Source organism: Rhinichthys klamathensis, unplaced genomic scaffold (assembly GCF_029890125.1).
Source record: "Rhinichthys klamathensis goyatoka isolate OS25496 unplaced genomic scaffold, OSU_Roscu_1.1 h1tg000039l_1, whole genome shotgun sequence".
Lineage (NCBI taxonomy): Eukaryota > Metazoa > Chordata > Actinopteri > Cypriniformes > Leuciscidae > Rhinichthys > Rhinichthys klamathensis.
Window position 1 is genome coordinate 430,001 of NW_026606586.1, and position 20,035 is coordinate 450,035.

At 41.6% G+C, this 20,035-nt stretch overlaps 1 protein-coding gene across 1 annotated transcript; it reads right to left on the reverse strand.

Annotated features, from left to right (window-relative positions):
• Positions 1 to 2,720: 2,720 nt before the first annotated feature.
• On the reverse strand, positions 2,721 to 4,899 carry gal3st3 (galactose-3-O-sulfotransferase 3). Its single transcript, XM_056246455.1, has 2 exons — positions 4,813 to 4,899; positions 2,721 to 4,040 (listed from the first exon to the last, which is right to left on the reverse strand). The coding sequence occupies exons 1-2, from the start codon at positions 4,890 to 4,892 to the stop codon at positions 2,780 to 2,782; spliced, it is 1,341 nt and encodes a 446-aa protein (XP_056102430.1). The 5' UTR covers positions 4,893 to 4,899; the 3' UTR covers positions 2,721 to 2,779.
• Between the last annotated feature and the right edge of the window lie 15,136 nt (positions 4,900 to 20,035).

Here is a 20,035-nt window from a genome sequence, read left to right on the forward strand (position 1 = left end):
TAGCCAGCTGATATTTCACAGCCCTTTCCCTTCCTACTCACTCAATGGTTGGTCCTTTGTTAGTCAACATTTTAAATATAAACAGACAGAAATATAGAAATCTAGATGATTGGAATGAAGCACACGAGCCTGAAGGATGTTGTTTTTCCAGTTTTAATGGTCAATGTTTTCACATCTTTCATCACACAGCTTTAGAAGCAAACCTCTGATTGTCATCTTATTTAAAGCCCCTAAAAAGTCACGGAAAATGTAGCAGTTAATTAAATAAATAAAGTATGAAAGAATGATTTTGACAGATTGGCATCTATTGTCATCTCACCAACCAGCACAAAAAATCTCTCATATTGTCTTCATGAAAAGGTCTTCCGGTTGCAATTGCACAGCAGGTTCTTTGTATACAGGAAATTGTGATACAGTAAATGCTTTACTTCTAATTTCTCTTACAATACGTCTGAGATGACAAAAGTCCATTGAATTGTCTCGTGTCATCTACCGAGAGGTTTTCTAACCCAAACAAGAATGACGAACGTTTTGAGTTTAAATTTTAACTCACAATTGTTCATGTACAACAGAAAGTACATTATATACAAAGAGCACTTTCTACATCTCAAATGTCTTGACCGTCTTTAAGGACTGAGACACTTCCACTAACAGCAATATTAATTTATCATCTGAGGTATTTTCTAATTTTGAAACATAAAGAAATGAGAATGTTGGCTTTTGGGATTCGTAGATCCAGACTTTATGTAAGAGACACCAACAGTATTTCTTCAAATATCAACCGGGACTCCTAAAAACAGGAGCTGGTTTACAGGTGGACGATTGTTTCAAGACTCGTTATGTTTTGATCTTTATACCTCCATTTGACTAGTATACTTATTAACGTTATGGCATACACGCCATTGCTATATTGCTCCAAATACTATTTTCTAAAAAGTACAGTACGTAAAATAAGATGGTGAGATTTTACCAAATGAAAGATGAAAATTATGACTTAACCCACAATGAAATTGAGCTTAATCAAAAACATTTCTACCGAACAAACCTTGCAGCAAAGGCTTTGAATGGCAAATAAACCAATATTAAAAACAACCTTCTGTAAGAGGCTGTTCTTTCAGAGGTATTCAGTTTCTATTTGGTTGCCTAAACCAATATTTCCCAACCCTGTTCCTGGAGGCGCCCCAACATTTTGAATGTCTCCCTTATCTGACCCATCCATTTCAGGTCTAAGGAGTCTCTACTAATTAGTTGACGAGTTGATTTAGGTGTGCTTGATAAGGAAGAGTTCAAAAACGTGTAGTGTTGGGGTGCCTATAGGTACAGGATTGGGAAACACTGTCCTAAACCAGTGGTTCCCAACTGTTTGGTCGCAGGTCTGATTTAATGCATCCAGTCAGACTCTATGGTAACTTGGAGCAAATTTATTTCAAAGTCACTCCTATGCTGCAAAAGCAAACCAGTTGAGAAACACTGGCCTAAATGAAAGTGATGCAGTGTTGTCTTAAGTAAAAAGACAGTCGAAGGACTGTTTTTACATTCCACTGGCACGACTCTTTATGAAGGTGGCCACCATTCAGTCGGTCACCACGAGTACCTTTACATCACAGTGCCTTTAAGCGAAGATCCAAAAAGGAAAAGTTAGGCCAGAAACATACTCTACGCAAGTATGTGAACACAGGCAATCTGTTAAAATCGAGTTTACTTGTCTTAAACTGACAATTTGGAGCTCTATTTCCTACTCTAATTTGATCACATACAAGTTACGCATTTGCAAGTGCACTGCAGTATTAAGATTATCCCGAAAAACACACAAGGATCGAACTAACAATGCTCACTCTGGCAGAGAACATATAGCGATTTTTCGGTCACTGTCCATGTAGACGAATTGTCTTGTCGCCATTCCCAGCTTTTAGTCAAGGCTGAAGCTCTCTGGCTTGTTCAGTAGTGGCCTCATACAAAAAAATAAGCTGTGTAACCCAAGCACTGCTCAAAAAGAGTAGAGTAAAACAGAATATCCTATAAGATGGTTGCATCATCATCGACACATGATGCGAGGTTTTTTGACCATAACTGAAGAGTAGGTTATGGCAATTTGTGGCTCAGGTGCAGCAGGCATTATGCTGATGAGTGTGTGAATGTTCACACTTAAACGGAGCGCTGTCGCTAAAAGGAAGCCTAACAATACTCAACTCAAATGTCTTAACTCCAATACAGCAAAGATATCTTCTGAAACCCTGTCGTGTATTCAAGGTCATGCCAAGCTGGTTTGTTCCTGGTTGCAGGTTTGTTGCTGGGAGTCTATCAAGGTGGTCTAACCAACTTTGACCAAGATGATCTACCAGGTTAACCCAAAAACAGTAACTGATCAACCATCTAGACCAGCTATGACCATAAAAGATAAGCTTTAACTAGCTAAAAAACCATATGAAACCATGTACCATCTGAAGCTGATTGCTTATTTACAAACAGTGAGTGATGAGGGTATATATGGAGAGATAGTCCTTGAGAGATTGAGACATTCCAGATGTCAGGCTTTTAGACTTCAATATATATTTTCCTTCACCTTTTTACAATTAAATTGTATTTTTACAACACAATGGTGTTTCTAACTTATAGAACAAGAGTTGTGAGCGTACGTTTGGTTGTGCTCACATCTAATAAAAATGAGGTATGACCTCAAGCTTTCAAGTAATTCCAACAACTCATGGATATTTAGCTGCAGTCCAGAACAAGGAGTGGGGAATAAAAGGAGAGAAGTTTGACTATCCTTTCACACTGGTCATTGGGAAAGCCGTAGCGCTTCTTTGGTGCTCCGAGTCATCGTATCTGATGGTCGTGGGATCAAACTCGGAGCTGGGGACTCTCTGTGTGCCCGAACTTGTCCCACAGATCGTGAAGTCTGCTGGGAGCTCCGTAACGGAAACCGCTTCCGGTATTGTAGAGACTCTGAGCGTAGCAACAGCCGTGTGTACTGCACTTCTGGCATTATCATCTTTAGACACTTGTCTTGCGGAGGGATGGGGCCTTTTTGTGTTACGTTAACCGGTAAATCGTACCCAACGATTGCCACTTTGCCACTTGGCTGCCAAGGCCGTAATTCCTTATTCGTGATCTGTGCAGCAGAGCGAAGAGGCGGCAAATTTCCCCCGAAGCAGCTACGGACAAGTCGGTCACGAGACTGTCGCAACAGCAGGACTTCTCGCTCGACACATGCGAGTCCCAATGCTCTCAGCTGCCGCCACAGCGAAGCGTTGAAGTAATCGTACAGTACAGAATCTATTGTGTTCCAGGCTCTGATTTTGGCCGTATTTTCGCTGGAAAGGCTGCTCTTGGAGTCAGGTGTGCGCATGTTGAGACTGACATACAAAACATCATCGAGATCCCAAGACAACAAGCGGCGTAGCAGCACCAATGATTCGTCAAAGTATTCCGCGATCATAACCAACGAGAACACCCGCTCCAACTCCGCAGCGAATCGTTTTGCATACCCCACCGCTTCCGAATATGGCCGGTCCTTATCACCACCTAGGTCAAAAGTCAGTGTATTTCTCGCATACATCGAATCCTTCTCTTCTGGACGATAGTATCTCCAAGGGTGCTCCAGAAAAGTCTCTAAAGAGCCATTTGGGACACGTTTAAAGCTAAGACAGTACTGATTGAAGTAGGTAAAAAGAGACTCAAACATCGCTCCCGGTTCCCGCAATATAGTGATGTACATAGTGTTGTTGGGCATGAGGCGTCGTAGCTCAGCCCGGCTGAACCGTAAGTGGTTGGTGATTATGTCAGGTGGCGTGGTGTGCGGGTGAACAAAGTGGGAGCTGAACGGCCGAGGGTAGCAGAACTGGTGGTCACAGGTGGTGATGGGCAGCGCCACAGTGAGGTTGTTGCGTTCTGCAAAGCGAAAGAGGATGTTCTGCACAGTGGAGCTGGCGGTTTTATGAGTCTTCAAGAAGGCTATACTGGTGTGTTTAGCAGGTCCACTGCTGCGCTGGGTGGAGGAGATTATGGAGGATGGACATCCCAACCAGAATGCCTCTAACGTCCTGCAATAACAAATGGAAAATCAATGCAGTCAGCTTTGCAAATCAATGTGGAAAGATAAGAAGAATTGTAATGCAAAAACAAACAAAAAACCCTACTAATAAAATCATCTTAAGGTTTTATCAGTAGGGATTTTAAGCCACCTTTAAGCGTAAGATGGTTTACTGGTTTTAGCTGACCACCAGGCTGGTTTCATCTGGGTCAGGTTTGCTGGTTTTAAAGGTATTTTGGGCACTTGTCAACTGGTCAAGTTGGGAGACCAGTTGGCCAAGGAGCTTAACCAGCAAGGTAAAGCAGGAAGCAAATAAACAGACCAAAAGACCAAAAACAAATGTGGCAGAGGAGAGGAATGAGTAGTGATAGTTTTAAATTTCACCAACCCCCAAAAATTTTGTTGAAACAAAAAACTGATTTTCTGATTCGGTCTAAATAGTTTTGAAGTGCCAAAAAAGTCACTTTTAATTAGCGCTTCTTCGATGATACTTGCACAAAACATGGATAAACAACAAGTAGTAAACATGTCATGTGTGTCCATACTTCAGTGAGACAAAACAATTTGGCAATGTGTCAAATTTAAATTCTCAGCTGAAATATTGAGATCACTAAAACTGGTTTAATTTATCCACTGAGAACATGATACTCTGAATGGAGTTAAATTAACCAATTACCTAATTTGTATTATTTAAACTATTTTCAGTTTTGGTAAAAAAAAAAAAATGGTGATGCATCAATAGAAACGTGATAAGGACAAATGGAAGAAACTCTTACAAGTTCAAGTGACCCCCATGGTGCAGAAGCAAGCTGACAGTACTGAGTGCAATCAACACTAGGAAGATCTTCTTCTGAGACATCTCCAGGTTCTTTCACTGCAAAAGAGAAGAATGGGAAATCACAACAGTGTACATTACTCTTGCGTTTAACACACATCCAGAACACCAAACCTTCTCTCTTCAGCAAAAAACTCAGCACAGAAATTGGTTGATAGTGCAAAAAATTGGTTTGGTTGACAGGGTTCTCTTACAAGTTGGATCTCAAATTGCAGAGTAGCTTGTAATGGTTTTTGGTCATGAAAACACATGTACAGAGACAAAGAAAGTGAGCAAACCTAGAGCATCGACTGGACAGGTGTCAGGTATTAGCATTCTAACATTGTTGCCTGTCTAGTGCTAACAAAGTCTTGGATGTCTTCCATACGAGTCAGGGCCACCTCTTCCTTCGGCTTCTAATTACAGTTATCTCATCTCGCTTTCCCTTTCTCTCTCATCATATCGAATGGCACTTCTACACAACCTGCCTTTATTTCCACTGATCAAGCCCTGATACTACTGTAGTTTAATTAGCAATAGCACTACAAAAAGGATTTCGCTCCTGATGCCAAACGACAATAAAATAAGCCAAGACAATTAAAATGACATGACTTACATTTTAAACATATCGCACTAGAAAAGCAAGTCCAAGATTAGCAACACAAAACATTGACTAATATAATGAAAAAACTGCTACCACCTGCTTCTAGTTTTATGATTGTATTGCAGTTTGGACTGTTTGCAGAATTTACAACCGTTCAATTGACAATGAAATGGTTGCTACACACACACACACACACACACACAAAAGAAAATCAGTGTTTTGATGAAGTGGGGTGCATCGAGTGGTGGACGCTTTTTTAAATTTGCACACAACACACACCATTTTTGCACTATTAATAAGCACTATTAAGAAAGTGCTGTTTTTCATGACCGATATATGAGTTTTACTGAACCCAACATCAGGGTTAAAATGCAGATGCAAACAAATACCACAGGTCAAAGTTCAACAGCGACGGGCTGTCTGGGCTTCTTTTTCCAATGGTAATATAAACCATCACCTACGACAAGAGTGCAATGTTCCTTAGAGGTCCAGTACTGGACCATTCAGTATCATGTTTCAGCACATAGTAAAAGCTCATAAGAAAAGAGGTGCAGCAAGTCATTTTAGTGTGGTTTGCTCAGGCCTCACTATTATTCGTCATATTGAAGTTAGGGATTTGCAGCAAAGCTTTAAACCGGTTCAATTTTGGTGCCATGGACATAATAATAGCGCTTTTCTCAGCACTCAAAGCGCTTTACATAGAAGTGGGAATCTCCTCAACCACCACTAATGACACCTCAAACTACGCCATTCGAGGAGAGACGTGCTGTTAGATGCCTCTCTTTAACTGTGCTGACTAATAATCCAGAAAGTTATAGCAGAACATGAGACCCCCTCAGAGACATCATGTTTAGGGAAAGTTTGGTAGAGTCAGTGTGTTTTTTCCTGTTAGAGAAGATAAGAGATAGAAATTAGAGGCAGAGGAAGACACGAATCGCCCACGCAATCATCCACCTACCTGCATGCACTCAACACCAGTTTGAGAGAAAAGACGTCACATTATAAAAGCCCAGTTCTAGTTTCAGATTTGGTCATGAACTTTAAAAACATGTGCTGTGCATCCACATCAGACTAGGGTACAAAATAAATTCACATTCCTGATGACATCAAAGGAGAATTCAGATGCATTACTTACCAAACAAACAAAAACACAATTCAAATTTATTCTTGTTAATTTCTACAACATAGCACTCTTTACTTGGTATCATTAGCCCCTGTGTGTGTGCATTGAATTGTACATAGCAGTCAACAAATATGGTTTTTTGCCCATGGCTAATGTCAATATTAACTTCTAGGGCAGTGGTTCTTAACCAGGGTGCCTCAGCAAACTTTCAAGGGGACTGAAGATTACTTAAAAAACAAAAGCATTAAAATAGGGTAAAACTATTAAAAACCAAGGTATTTATTATTTTGATTCACCCTCCTTTTTTCTTAGAAGAATCAGGGTTCACATTTTTTCCAAAAACCTGGAAATATAAAGATGCCTCATTATAAAATGTAGAAATCGTTGTTGTTTTTTTTAAGTCCTAATCCAGCAATCATGAATGACTGAAAAAGTCATACAAATTCATTGCTTAAAAAGAGTGTAAAGTCTTAAAACTTCAACAATCCTGAAATTTTAATCTGACTGAATCTTGGAGTGTCCACAGATAAAATAAAAATAAAAACATTAAAAAAAAAAAAAGTCAAAAAACTTAGAGGACATCATATTTTTGTAAGCCAAAACCCGGTAACGAATTGGCATTTTAGCACTTTCGGTTACATCGTCATGCATTTTTAAATGAGTTGTTGGTTAAATGTCTGAAAAAAAGTTCTGTGGTTAACACAAGCTCAAGATATTTAGAAGAATAATATACTCTTGTTGGTCACAGAGCTTATTTTCTTCAATAATCAAAAAGCCAATGGAAAAATCCATTTAAAAAAAAAAAAAAAGAAGAAAAAATAAAGGTTTTCGTCAAGTGACCTATGATGAACTTCCGGGTTTGCCTACAAAATTATGTCATCCTTGCAGGGTGAGTGACAGCTGATGTAATCTACATAAACAGTTTAATATCAGCAAATGAAAAGGAGAACAAATCCGCCACCCAATCATCAGTGCCTGACCTCGCTGACAATCAAAAACAGTGGAAGCTGTTCAAGAAGCAAACATCCATGGTTTTGAAATGAAAAATTCAACAAGCACGGCCACGACCATGGTGAACCGACGACCATGGTGTTCGAGTGTCCTCACAATTTCAGCCATGGAGTGCATATTAAAATCATCATCTTCCTTGAAAGTAACAAATAATCCCTTTAGCTGTACACTAAGGCCAGTAATACCTCAACAGATTCACAATCATTCCCTGTCATTCAAGTCACACAAAGCCAGAGGCGAGGTGAAGGCAAGGAGATTAGAATCCGATCTGTGCTTTTTTGTTGAAATCAAAATGCGGCTTTTGGGGGAAATCACCAAGAGTCAAGCTGTGATCCTACAGTGCTGAGTGGATCTATTGAGGAACTGTGGAAAGACAGTCTCTGGAGAACGTGTCGAGTTACTGTGATATAGCCAAGCTTGTGTGACCAATCCAGCAGAGACGTGAGGAGCGGCCAGACAGGCGTGCAGCGTTATAGATGTCTGGGACAGATGGTGGTTAAGAGGACGCGTTAGGTCTGACATTCACTGTAAAACTAATGTTTTGGCTCAAGAATTATTATTTTTGAATTACGACTTCTTACACCAAGAGAAACTGTGTAGCATAAATACAATTTTTTAAGCTGATTACTCAAATTAAGTCTTTCCAAATAATTGAGTGGTGGCCCAATGTATCTTATCTGTTTCAGTTCAAATTAACAAATAATCCATTTAATTTATGTACTTTGTAAATATACTGAACAAATAAGATAATACTTGTCATTAGCACATTATTGTTTACTGTATATCGTCGTCACTGTTGGGCTGTCTCCCTATTTCATTTTTTTTTATTACTATTGGTCACCCTTTACACCTGTCTGTGTGTTTTGCAGATATTTAACCAATGAATAGTTTTAAAAAGAGCTTGTGACTAAACCTTGTAACTCAATTGGATCCTCAAACTGTCAGAAAATCCTCATAACTACACTGAAATTTTTTATTTTTGCTGCTTGTTCAAATTGCTTAATTAAAATTAGCTTAAGCAACACAATTGCTATACATTTTGTCCAAACTTAATTTGATTGTGTCCAATCTGCTTAAATATATGTACAATTTAAGTTTACTTAATCCGTTTGTGTGGGATTACATGAACGATTTGTTAACTGAATTAACTGAAACTGGGCGGTGCGTGTTAATTCCCAGCATGCTTTGCATATGTCTGAATTACGAGAGAATAAATGTTGAAATGAAGTGTTATTTTATATGTTTTTGAGAAAATGAGAAAAAGTGTGTAATTGTGTTTAATGTTCAATTACATTGGATTTATTAGAACCATTTAAATTACAGTGGGTTACCATTGTGGACAAGACTGGAGCATTTGGTTAGGCTGTGGACCGATTCAGCTATGCTTATAGCAACTGCTCTTGCTGAAGGTGCTTGTACACCTTAGCATTTAAGATGCTAACAAGTACTGTTGGTAGCTAACTGTTGGCTAGAGACTAGAAATTGAGCTGTGTGACACTAAAATACATTAAATCTTAATTGGATAAATTAATATGTGGATTTGAATACCTGAATCACCCAATCAGAGAGCCTTTTACAATTCAATTAATTGGGCAACTTCATTCATTCATTCATTCATTCATTCATTCATTCATTCATTGGGCAACTTAAAATGACTTAATTCCATGATGTTGAAGTTACATGAATAAATTATGTTGGTGTAACTTAATTGGTTCATGTGGGACCGATGTACACTATCAAATCATGTAAATCCAACACACTTTTTTTTTTTTCTCAGTGTACCCGAGATGGTCTTATTATTGGGCGATACCAGGGTTCGTGGCTCTACCATTGAAAAAAGCATAACGGCTAGCTTGGATCACGTGTGCACTGATAACCAATCACATTTCAGCCTTGACATCATTACATTTCATTCAGAGTTGTGCGGCAGTCAATCAATCATTCAATCCAAAACGAATGTTTAAGAGCAAACATGAAGATCAGCTGTCGATTAAACGAGCCATTTCCTCACAAAAGCGGTTTATTCAGCATATGAGTCTCTCCTCCCTTGACATCCATTAAAAAATAAACAGCCTCGTCTCATCTCCTTCCCTAAGTACCGAAGCATTACCCAGTGTTACGCTTTTTTGGCCTAAGGTTGCAGGCTTGCCTTCAAGTGTCTTTGTAACTCCATCCCGCCTCTATCGTGGATGAAGGCACGAAGAAGAGGGTCATAGTTTTTGTCGTTGCAAATGTTGAACTAGAAATCCACGGCCCAATATTCAAAGCTATCAAGCTCATTTCAATAAGATACAACTTCTTAAAAAAACAAAAAAACAAACAAACAGAAATTACCTTTAAATTATATTAAGTTGCACTGATCAACAGACACATTTTTGCTACTTAAAAGGCTTAATTAAATCAATAAATTATAACATTTAATTTGAAATGTATGTATGTTGTAGTAGGTCTCCTGAATTTCTTGAATAGTAACATTTATCTAGCTGACATTATCACATTTGTCTGATCTGACATTAATTATACGTGGCTATTATGTTGACATGGTTTGAATTTTTTTTGTACAATTTCCTTGTTGAAACTTTCTGCGTGTGACCATTTTTGGATGGCACAAGGAACGTGAGGAATTACACTATCTTTGCTGCTCATCAGTTTTTACATATCAGGTTTATCAGGTTTATCAGTTTACATTGATCAGAAACTACGCGGATAGAAAAACTTGAGAAAACAGCGTGATCTACGACCTTTATACAGTACATGTCTTTGTAAAGACTTCAAGTATTCCTCAATCCTCACAGCATCATTTCCATCTGTGTAAAATTCAATATGGCATCAAAGTGAGACACAGGACCAGAAGTCATCTCTAATTGGTACAACTGGTATAAATGCTAATAATTCTCTAACTCATTCGATACACTTTTATAGCATTTTCTCAACATATATTTTTTCAAAGCTGCTAACAGAGAATAGTGCCTTACAAAGCCCAAGGTAGTATGGGAAAGACGACAAGAAAGCATTTTTACTTTCTCCAAGTTGCTGGGGCGGTTGCTGGCTGCTATGTGTAGTCTTTGTTATAGTTATTAGGAAACTGGGTGTGCTCTTTGATACCAATCATTCATTTGAAAGCCTGTATCTGTAGAACCGCATTCTTCCATCTTAAAAATTATATCTAAATGATGACATACTGTATGCACTCAATGACAAATGCAGAACAGTTAGTTCATGCTTTCATGACTTACAACATGATTATTGCAATGCTATTTTGGGTGGTTGCCCTGCACGCTTAATAAACAAACTCCAGCTGGTCCAAAACGCAGCAGCTCGAGTTCTTACCAGAACCAGGAAGTATGACCATATTAGCCCGGTTCTGTCAACACTTCATTGGCTCCCTATTAAACATCGCATAAATATTATATTCTTGCTGATTACTTGCAAAGCACTAAATGGTTTAGCTCCCCAGTACTTGAGCGAGCTCTTAACGCATTATAGTCCTTCACGTCTATTGCGATCTCAAAACTCTGGCCAGTTGATAATACCTAGAATATCAAAATCGACTGCAGGCGGTAGATCCTTTTCCTATTTGGCACCAAAACTCTGGAATAGTCTTCATAGCCTTGTTTTGGGAAGCAGACACACTCTCAGTTTAAATCTAGACTAAAAAAACACATCTTTCTATAATTCACATCAGTTAAATGATTGTTAGGCTGCATAAAGTTGGTCAACCGGAACCGTGGACACTTCCTACACCGTTACATCGTAAGAGGAATGGCATCTACACTAATATTAGTCAGTCTGTCTCATCCTTATCCCGAGTTTACCGTAGTCAGCCATTTCCAGACTCAGATGGTGGACCTGCACCTAGACACGACTAGCCTGGATGCCAGCCCGAACCGGTCTGGTCTGGTCGGTCTGGACTCGATCCATTGAGGAGTAATTATGATCGGTTCAGAATTAGTCGGGCCAATCAAATTGCCAGGGCGGGCTTTATACGATGATGGACAGATGATCTGCTGCAGTTACGTAATCATCACGTTATCAAAGAGCGCTTGGGTTGAACTGGTTTCCCTCAGAGATGACTGCCGCTGGAGAATTGAGATGTAGAGATTCCGCTATCGCGTCTGTTGTAAAAGAAATCGACAGCGCATTCATTTCAAAAGACGAACAGAGAACTGCAATCAAGGCATTTGTCGATCGGAAAGATGTGTTTGCCGTCCTTCCTACGGGATTCGGCAAAAGTTTAATTTATCAGCTGGCTCCGATGGTAACTAAGAAGATGGGACGCAATGAAAACCCTGTGGTCGTTGTGGTTTCTCCTTTGGTCGCACTCATGGAGGACCAAGTAAAGGAAGCAACACTCATTATTTTACTACTTCTTCCAGCGTGCGTGCAGTTGAGTTCTGTTGACAACTATGCGTAGCTCAACATACGTTACTTACTGCGTTGCTCTGATTGGTTGTATGTCTATCCAATTGAGTGCAGAGTTGTTGTTTTTCCTGGTTCGGTTAAGACACGCCTCATAATCAAAGCCCTGTAGAGCAGTATCACACTCACACTCTGACTATAATACGAGTATGACGAAGCCAGGCTAAGACACGACCACAACGCAGCCCTGAATGTCAGCAGAGACCGTGTCTAGACAACCCCCTGTGAAGCCATCGGCACAGATCCTCAGCAGAGACCACAAGAACCAGACAGGTCCTCTGCACAGACCCCATGGCCAGCTTCAGCTCCACACCGGCATGATGAATACAATCTTCAAGCAAATCTAGCTGGATGAAATATTTGAATACCGATCCAGAGTCTTATTTCTGACATGTGAAGCAGCCTGAATCATAATGTTTTATGTTAAACCTAAGTTTTTCTTTTTCTCCATTCTGTCACCTGATGGAGTGACCTCTGGCTTGGGTCCGAGAAACCTCTGGTCCGAGAAATTTGGATTTCTCGGACCTACATATGTGCATTTTAAGGTGTTTGAATGCCAACAAATTGGATAACAATAGCTTTAAAATCATGTTACAGGAATTTCTTTTTTCTTTGTGCCATAAAAGGCAACACTGTATGAAAATAGAAAACTTTAGAAAATTGAAAACGGAGAGAAAACTTTCTTGCACATTTGCATTCTTCTACATTACACAATGTTAATAATGAATAATTAGCCTTTATATTTTTCAAGAATTTACAATTAACATTTCAATAAATCAATAAAGAGTTAATATATACTATATAAAATAAAGAGCATGTATATTCTAAAAGGAAAAAAAGTTTCCCAGCCAAGTCCAAACTAAGTTGACTTATTTGTTGAGCATTAAACTGTAGGCTACGGCTACCGCCTATGCTTCATTTTGGCAAAACGGTCGATCACTTGACTCTGACTCAATTTTACTTTTAAGATTATTTGTATTATTTAGAAACTTTTGTTTCGTCATGTTTTCATAGCCTACCTCGCGTGCCAACACCGGACTTCGGTGTGCTCAGATGTGTGCGCGCTGCTGTTGCTAGGAAACACAGACGCGAGCGGATTTCTGTGCGTGGGTCAGCTTCTGTTTCGGTTAAACTGCGTTGCTTTTACAAGCATTGATTGGTTTATTACTGCGTTGCAAATAGATCATTTATATTACCCTATAATATAATTTCTATTAAATACACCGACAAATAAAATAAATTGTTAAACTCAAACTTCAGATTTACTGGGCCACAGCAGATTTATACTGGGGCACGTGCCCCAGTAAAATGGGTCTAGCAACGCCCCTGGTCCAACCAACGGGTAAATGTACAGTAAAGAGTGATGACAGTAGAAGGTCTTTCCAGGCCTATATCTTTTCAAATTGGACAATAGACCCGCCCTGTGTTCAAATATGGGTTCCTGTGACTTAAGTACATATACTTTGTATATATTTACTTTTGTGTTCCAGTTTTCAAAGGTGTGACCTAATACCAACACACTCAACTTTACTGAAAACATCTTTGAGTTAAGACTGCTGTTTTGAGTATTAGACTTGCCATCTTTACCAGGTTTTTTTTTGTTTGTCTGTTGGCCCTGCAACAGAAGTCAAAGGCCCCCTGAAATCAAAATTTAAGTTTTTTTTTTTTTTGTATGAATATGTTAGCCTTAAGGTTATTAAAAGCTGTTCTGTTCCAAAACAATGACCAAATTCACATTTAGGAGATATAAGCATTTAAAACTTAGTCTCTCACTTCCGCAATTTTTTTTATTTTTATGACGTCACCGCGGACTTCAGCTTCTCATCACATCTTCTGTCCAATCAAAAGCTCTCTAGAATCTAAAGCTCCGCCCCCTGTGTAATAAACACCAGCTGGCTGACGAAAGCGACCGTTGACACGTCATGGGGCAATATGGGTTGGAGACGTGTGTTCGGTTGCTCAAACGCTCAAGCTTTATTACGTTTATTTAAGTTTATTACCTACCAACTGTACGTGAAAAATTAGCTGATTTACTCAAGATAACTTAAGAGAAAGCAAAGATGAGCATACTGATACTGAACAGAGCGCGATACTGAACTTCCACGTCTTTTTGCGCTTGAATGGACAAACACACAAAAATGTAACAATATCCTCATATCCACAGTCGATTATGTCTTAAAGTCCCCCTGTTGTCAATAATTGTGTATCCCTTAAAACTCATCTTTGATCATAAAAATGACATATTTAAACGTTTTTTGCTTGAAAAAAATTGCCCCATCATTAGCCCCGCCTCCACTCACTCACTCAGCTCAGAGATCCACTGGTTGACGATCACACGTTGATCTGATTGGTTACAAGGTAGTTTGTGACGTCAGAAACACCAGCGATTTCAAACCGGTTTCTCCCAAGTTTTTCTTTTTCTCCATTCTGTCACCTGATGGAGATTGGGTTATGCCACTGTCACCTCTGGCTTGGTTAGTTGGGGATATTCAACAATATTATTGATTTGACTGCACTGACACTATTGGATGAGGACTGAACTGAGCTGGACAATGAAATCACTGTTTTTTGTGTTGTTGTTTTTTTAACAGTAGATGAAATTAACTAAATTAACAATTGATGATCTTTACAACGACCTGAATCAACACTGAACTTAATCTGGACAATGTACTTTTCTTTTAAAGCCGAAATGAACGGTTTGCATCAATGTTGTAATTTTTTTAAACTTGCCAATAATAGGTGCTAATGTGCCAACTATATACGTACCTATCTAATGAATATGAGAGCATGTTTGTGAGAGGATGTTTTGTTCTTTGTATTTTGTACTTTGTGTTGTCTTTGAAAAAAAAAACTGCAGAAAGGACAGAGTCCAAACCAAATTTCCCTTCGGGGACAATAAAGTATATCTTATACCATTGAATCATTTTCTGCAAAGCTGTTTTGGAACAATGACAATCTGTATTGTATAAAGCGCTATATAAATAAAGGTGACTTGGCATCATTTACCTTGAATCCCCCCCCCCCCTCCTCAAAAAATCATCCCGCGCCTAACTTTCTAGCTTACAAAATACTGCAATGATGACAAAAACACCCTGATTTTTTCAAACTACAAGGTAGTGTGTGACGTCAGAAACACCAGCGATTTCAAACCGTGTTTTTGAGACTGTCTTTGGTTCACTGCAGCTTTAAGCAGAAAATACTCAGCAATGCTGTCGACTTATGAATTTACACATGGTTTGTCATAAATGCTCTTAATATATACCCTATATATACCATACATATATATATATATATATATATATATATATATATATATATATATATATATATGTGTGTGTGTGTGTGTTTTCATTTAGGCTATAACACCTGTCTTAAAATGTAAGGGATACTGGAGCTTGGTTGGGGTGGTGGGACTGCTCGCGGTGGGCGCCGGAAAATTTCCCTCATTTTCAAATCCAAAACTTGACAGGTATGCTCCGGCTTGGTTAGTTGGGGATATTCAACAATATTATTGTATTGATTTGACTGCACTGACACTATTGGATGAGGACTGAACTGAGCTGGACAATGACATCACTGTTATTGTTTTTTGTTGTTGTTTTTTAAACAGTAGATGAAATTAACTAAATTAACAATTGATGATCTTTACAACGACCTGAATCAACACTGATAAAGTTATGCCTATATACACCTGCCCAACTCTCCACTGGTTATCTTCACACCAGATATTTATGTTTCTTTGATAGGAATTGTTTAAATTTCTGTTTGCCTCCTCATCGGTCTCACGCCTGGGAGGCTCAAAAGTGTATGGCTGTGGGGGGATTTTGGATCTGCTCAGACTCAAAACTCCCCATACTTGAATAGAACGTTTGTGGCACGACTCCCTCTTCTGACGTCACAGCTCAGCTGTGTTTTTAAAATATGATCTTGACAGAAATGGCTATAAAGCTTACTGTAGGGCAATTACAGTAATAATTTTAATGATAATTACATTTTCACTCAGACATCTAACCCTTATTTAATACATCTAAAAAAAAAATGTAACCTGACATAGACACTTTAAGCTGGACAATGACTATTTTCTTTTAGAGGAGAATATACTTTTCTTGTAGTCACTTGTAGGCTAGTCACCCAATCCACTTGTCCCCGTGGGGACACCCCTGACCTGACTACGAAAACGAATAAAGAAAAACAACCCGGCGGCCCTCCGAGAGGCGGGATGGAAGAAGGGCCAAATCGGACGGATTTCTCGGTAACGACTGGATCGAATATAGACAATGAGACTAAGAGGTTGAGGAAATGCAGGTGTGGGTGGGAGAAAAAGACCACGTTCAGAGGATTACGGATCCATCAGGGAAAGATGAAGTGTGGAGAAGAGAGTCTCCAGCAGCGTTGCACTGCAGCACAAGCTGCAGGTAAGACAAGTGGACCCCAGAGCCAGGTTACACACCACAGTGCTGAGGGATCCACAGCTGAGGAGAGCGAGCAGGAAGTAGAGGGAGGAGATCTAATCGTGGAGAGTAATCCTGTTGAGGGTGGTCTTGTGGAGAGCACATCAATTGGGCCGGACAACCAAGGGCCAGTCCGTAGAGGAGAAAGAAGAGAGCCAGGGCGGAGACAAGCAATCAAGTGGCCAAAAGCCAAGGAAGTGGCAGTGTGGCAACGTCTGGACGCGGATCTCAGTACCATTCTGGAACACTCACTTCGTGGCAACGTTGAGGCCAAGCTCAATTTCATAGGAGACATCTTGTATGAGGAGTGTAGAGGCAGGCTCGGAACAATCTCGGGGAAGAAATGCGCAGGCCCAAGGCTGAAAGGAAGGAGGGAACAACAGATCGAGCAGTTGGTGAAGAGGCGGCGCCAGCTCCGAAAGCAGTGGAGGAAAGCAGGGGAAGAGGAGAAGGAAGGTCTGAAGTCACTGTGGAAGGACGTGAAGGAAAGCCTGGCTGGCTTGCGAAGGGCTGAGCGCATCCGTAAGCGCAGGAAACAAAAGGAGAAAGAGAGGAGTGATTTCTTCAAGAATCCCTTCAAACATGCAAGGCAGCTGCTGGAGGATAGGAGGAGCGGGAAGTTGGAGGCAACAAAGGATGAGCTGGAACGACACTTCAGTCAGCAGTTCAGTGATGCTGGTAGACTGACTCCTCTGGGTTCCCCGGGGTATGTTCCTCGGCCAGCCCCCCCAGCCGTGCCCTTTAATACTGCACCCCCTAAACTCAGCGAGGTCGCAGATATCGTTCGGAAGGCCAGAGGAGCCTCAGCACCAGGCCCCAATGGGATACCTTACAAGCTGTACAAGCATTGTCCCGGCGTCCAGAGGATCCTGTGGAAACTCCTAGGAGCAGCATGGAAAAAAGAAGTTGTCCCTGTAGAGTGGAGGAGAGCCCTGTCTGTCCTCATTCCCAAGGAGCAAGACTCAAAGGATATCAACCAGTTTAGGAACATAGCCCTTCTGAACGTAGAAGGAAAGATATTCTTTTCCATCATGGCCAAGAGGATGACCTCGTTCCTTACGCGAAACGGGTTCATAGATACCAGCTGCCAGAAGGCTGGCATACCAGGCTTTCCAGGGTGTGTTGAACATTCCTCAGTGATATGGGAACAGATTCAGAGGGCAAAGAGGGAGAAGGGCGATCTGCATGTCGTCTGGTTGGATCTTGCCAACGCCTATGGGTCTGTCCCCCACCAACTTATTACATTCGCCCTGGACTTCTTCTATATCCCTGATCCCTGTAAAGGATTGATATCCAGATACTTTGAGGACATCCAGATATGCTGCACGCATGAAGATTTCACTACAAAGTGGCAACGACTTGAAGTTGGCATTGCCATGGGGTGTTCTATCTCCCCAATTTTGTTTGTAGCAGCGTTTGAGATCATCCTCATTGGGGCAAGGCAGGTGGTCGGAGGAGTGAAGTTGCCATCAGGCCAAAGGCTACCTCCACTGAGAGGGTACATGGATGACGTTAACAGCATACTCCAGACAGCTCCATGCACCGTGAGACTGCTTAAGAGGTTTGATGAACTTGTGGAGTGGGCGAGAATGAGAATCAAACCCTCAAAGTCACAAAGCTTGTCCCTTCAGAAAGGGGTCAGGAGTGACCGCTCCATCTTTAGCGCTGGCGGTGAGGAAATCCCCTTGTTGTCTAGCCAGCCTGTCCGGAGCCTCGGCCGAATCTACTCTGCAGACCTCACGGATAAACAGATGGGGAGCGTGGTGAAGAAGCAGCTGGCAGGTGGCCTTGCCAGGATCAACCTCAGTCAGCTCCCAGGCAAATACAAGGTGTGGTGTTACCAATTCACGCTGTACCAGAGGATAATGTGGCCACTCAAGATGAGCGAAGTTCCCTCCTCCACAGTGAGCAAGTTGGATAGCTTGGCAAACTCGTACATCAGGAAATGGCTCGGGCTACCAAGATGCCTTTCTGATGTAGGTCTCTTTGGCAAGACCAAGCTCCAGCTGCCCCTGCGTTCCATCAGCGGGGGATATAAGCAGGAGAAGGCGCGGTTGATCATGGAGCTAAGAGAGTCCACTGACCATCTGGTGAGAGCCGCGGATGCCCAAGTTGTAACTGGGAGAAAATGGAAGGCCAAGGAGGAAGTTGACCTGGCAATAAGTAGGCTGCGACACAGGGAGGTGGTTGGTAGAGTACAGGACGGCCGGGCAGGCCTCGGTTGGGGACAGGCCCCCCTCTTCTGGTCGAATGCATCCAAAGAAGAGAGGAAGGCCATGGTGGCAGCAGAGGTGATGAGAGCTGAAAACGAGAGACTTACCATCAAAGCGGTGTCCCAGGGCCAACAGGGAGGCTGGCTGTCGTGGGAAGGCGTTCTAGACAGGCAGCTGGCTTGGTCTGACGTATGGAAGATTCCACAGGCCAGGCTAAGTTTTCTCGTCAGAGCAGCATATGACACCTTACCTTGCCCCCGCAACCTCCACCGATGGTTTGGCAACGAGGAATCTTGCCACCTGTGTAACACTGCTAATGCAAGCTTCCAACACCTCATGTCTGGCTGCAAGACAGCGTTGGCACAAGGGCGCTACAGGTGGAGGCATGACCTGGTGCTGAAGAAGCTTGCTGAGGTAGTGGAAACATGCAGGCAGGAAGCGAATAGCAGGCCCCCGGCCCTAACCGCACATTCCATCCAGTTTGCAAGGGCTGGGGAGAGAGGTAACACCCACCACCAGAAGGACACAGGAAGACTCCTCACACCAGGGAAGGGGTGGACGCTAGCAGTCGACCTTGGGAAGCAGCTCCATTTTCCCAGGGAGATAGTGGAAACGTCTTTGCGTCCAGATCTGGTGATGTGGTCTGCTGCTTGCAAGGTTGTCCTGATGGTGGAGCTCACAGTCCCATGGGAAGGAGGACTTGAAGCTGCCCATGAGCGGAAGCGGGCCAAATATTCTGATCTGGCTGCTGAGTGCAGGGAGGCTGGTTGGAGGGCAGTCATTTACCCTGTGGAGGTGGGGTGCCGGGGGTTTGTGGGCTCCTCAACCTCTCGTCTGCTCCGCGACATGGGTGCAACAGGCATAAGGCACCGGAAAGCCATGAAAGAGCTGGCAGAAGAGGCTGAAAGAGGCAGTTTCTGGCTGTGGCTGAGAAGGAAGGCAAAGAGTTGGGGTCCAGTATCCACCTAGGGCATCAGCAGGGGGTGGCAGGGAGAAATCCCTGCCATCGCTCCGCCACCATGAGATGTACTGGGGTTAAAGGAGCGAAACATCCGTGACTGGTGGTCCCCAGCTGATGACCCATAAATGCCCTCTGTAGTGTTCCCCAACATGTACACCTTCGGTACACCTTAATCTCTTAGGCACCGGTGGAGGTGCGACAGGCAGAAATGCCCAGCAGGTTTCACCATCTACCTGTATGTTAAACTAACTAACGTACAGCCGAAATGAACGTTTTGCAAAGATGTTGCAATTTTTTTTAAACCTGCCAATGAAAGGTGTTAATGTGCCTACTATATACGTACCTATCTAATGAATATGAGAGCATGTTTGTGAGAGGATGTTTTGTTCTTTGTATTTTGTACTTT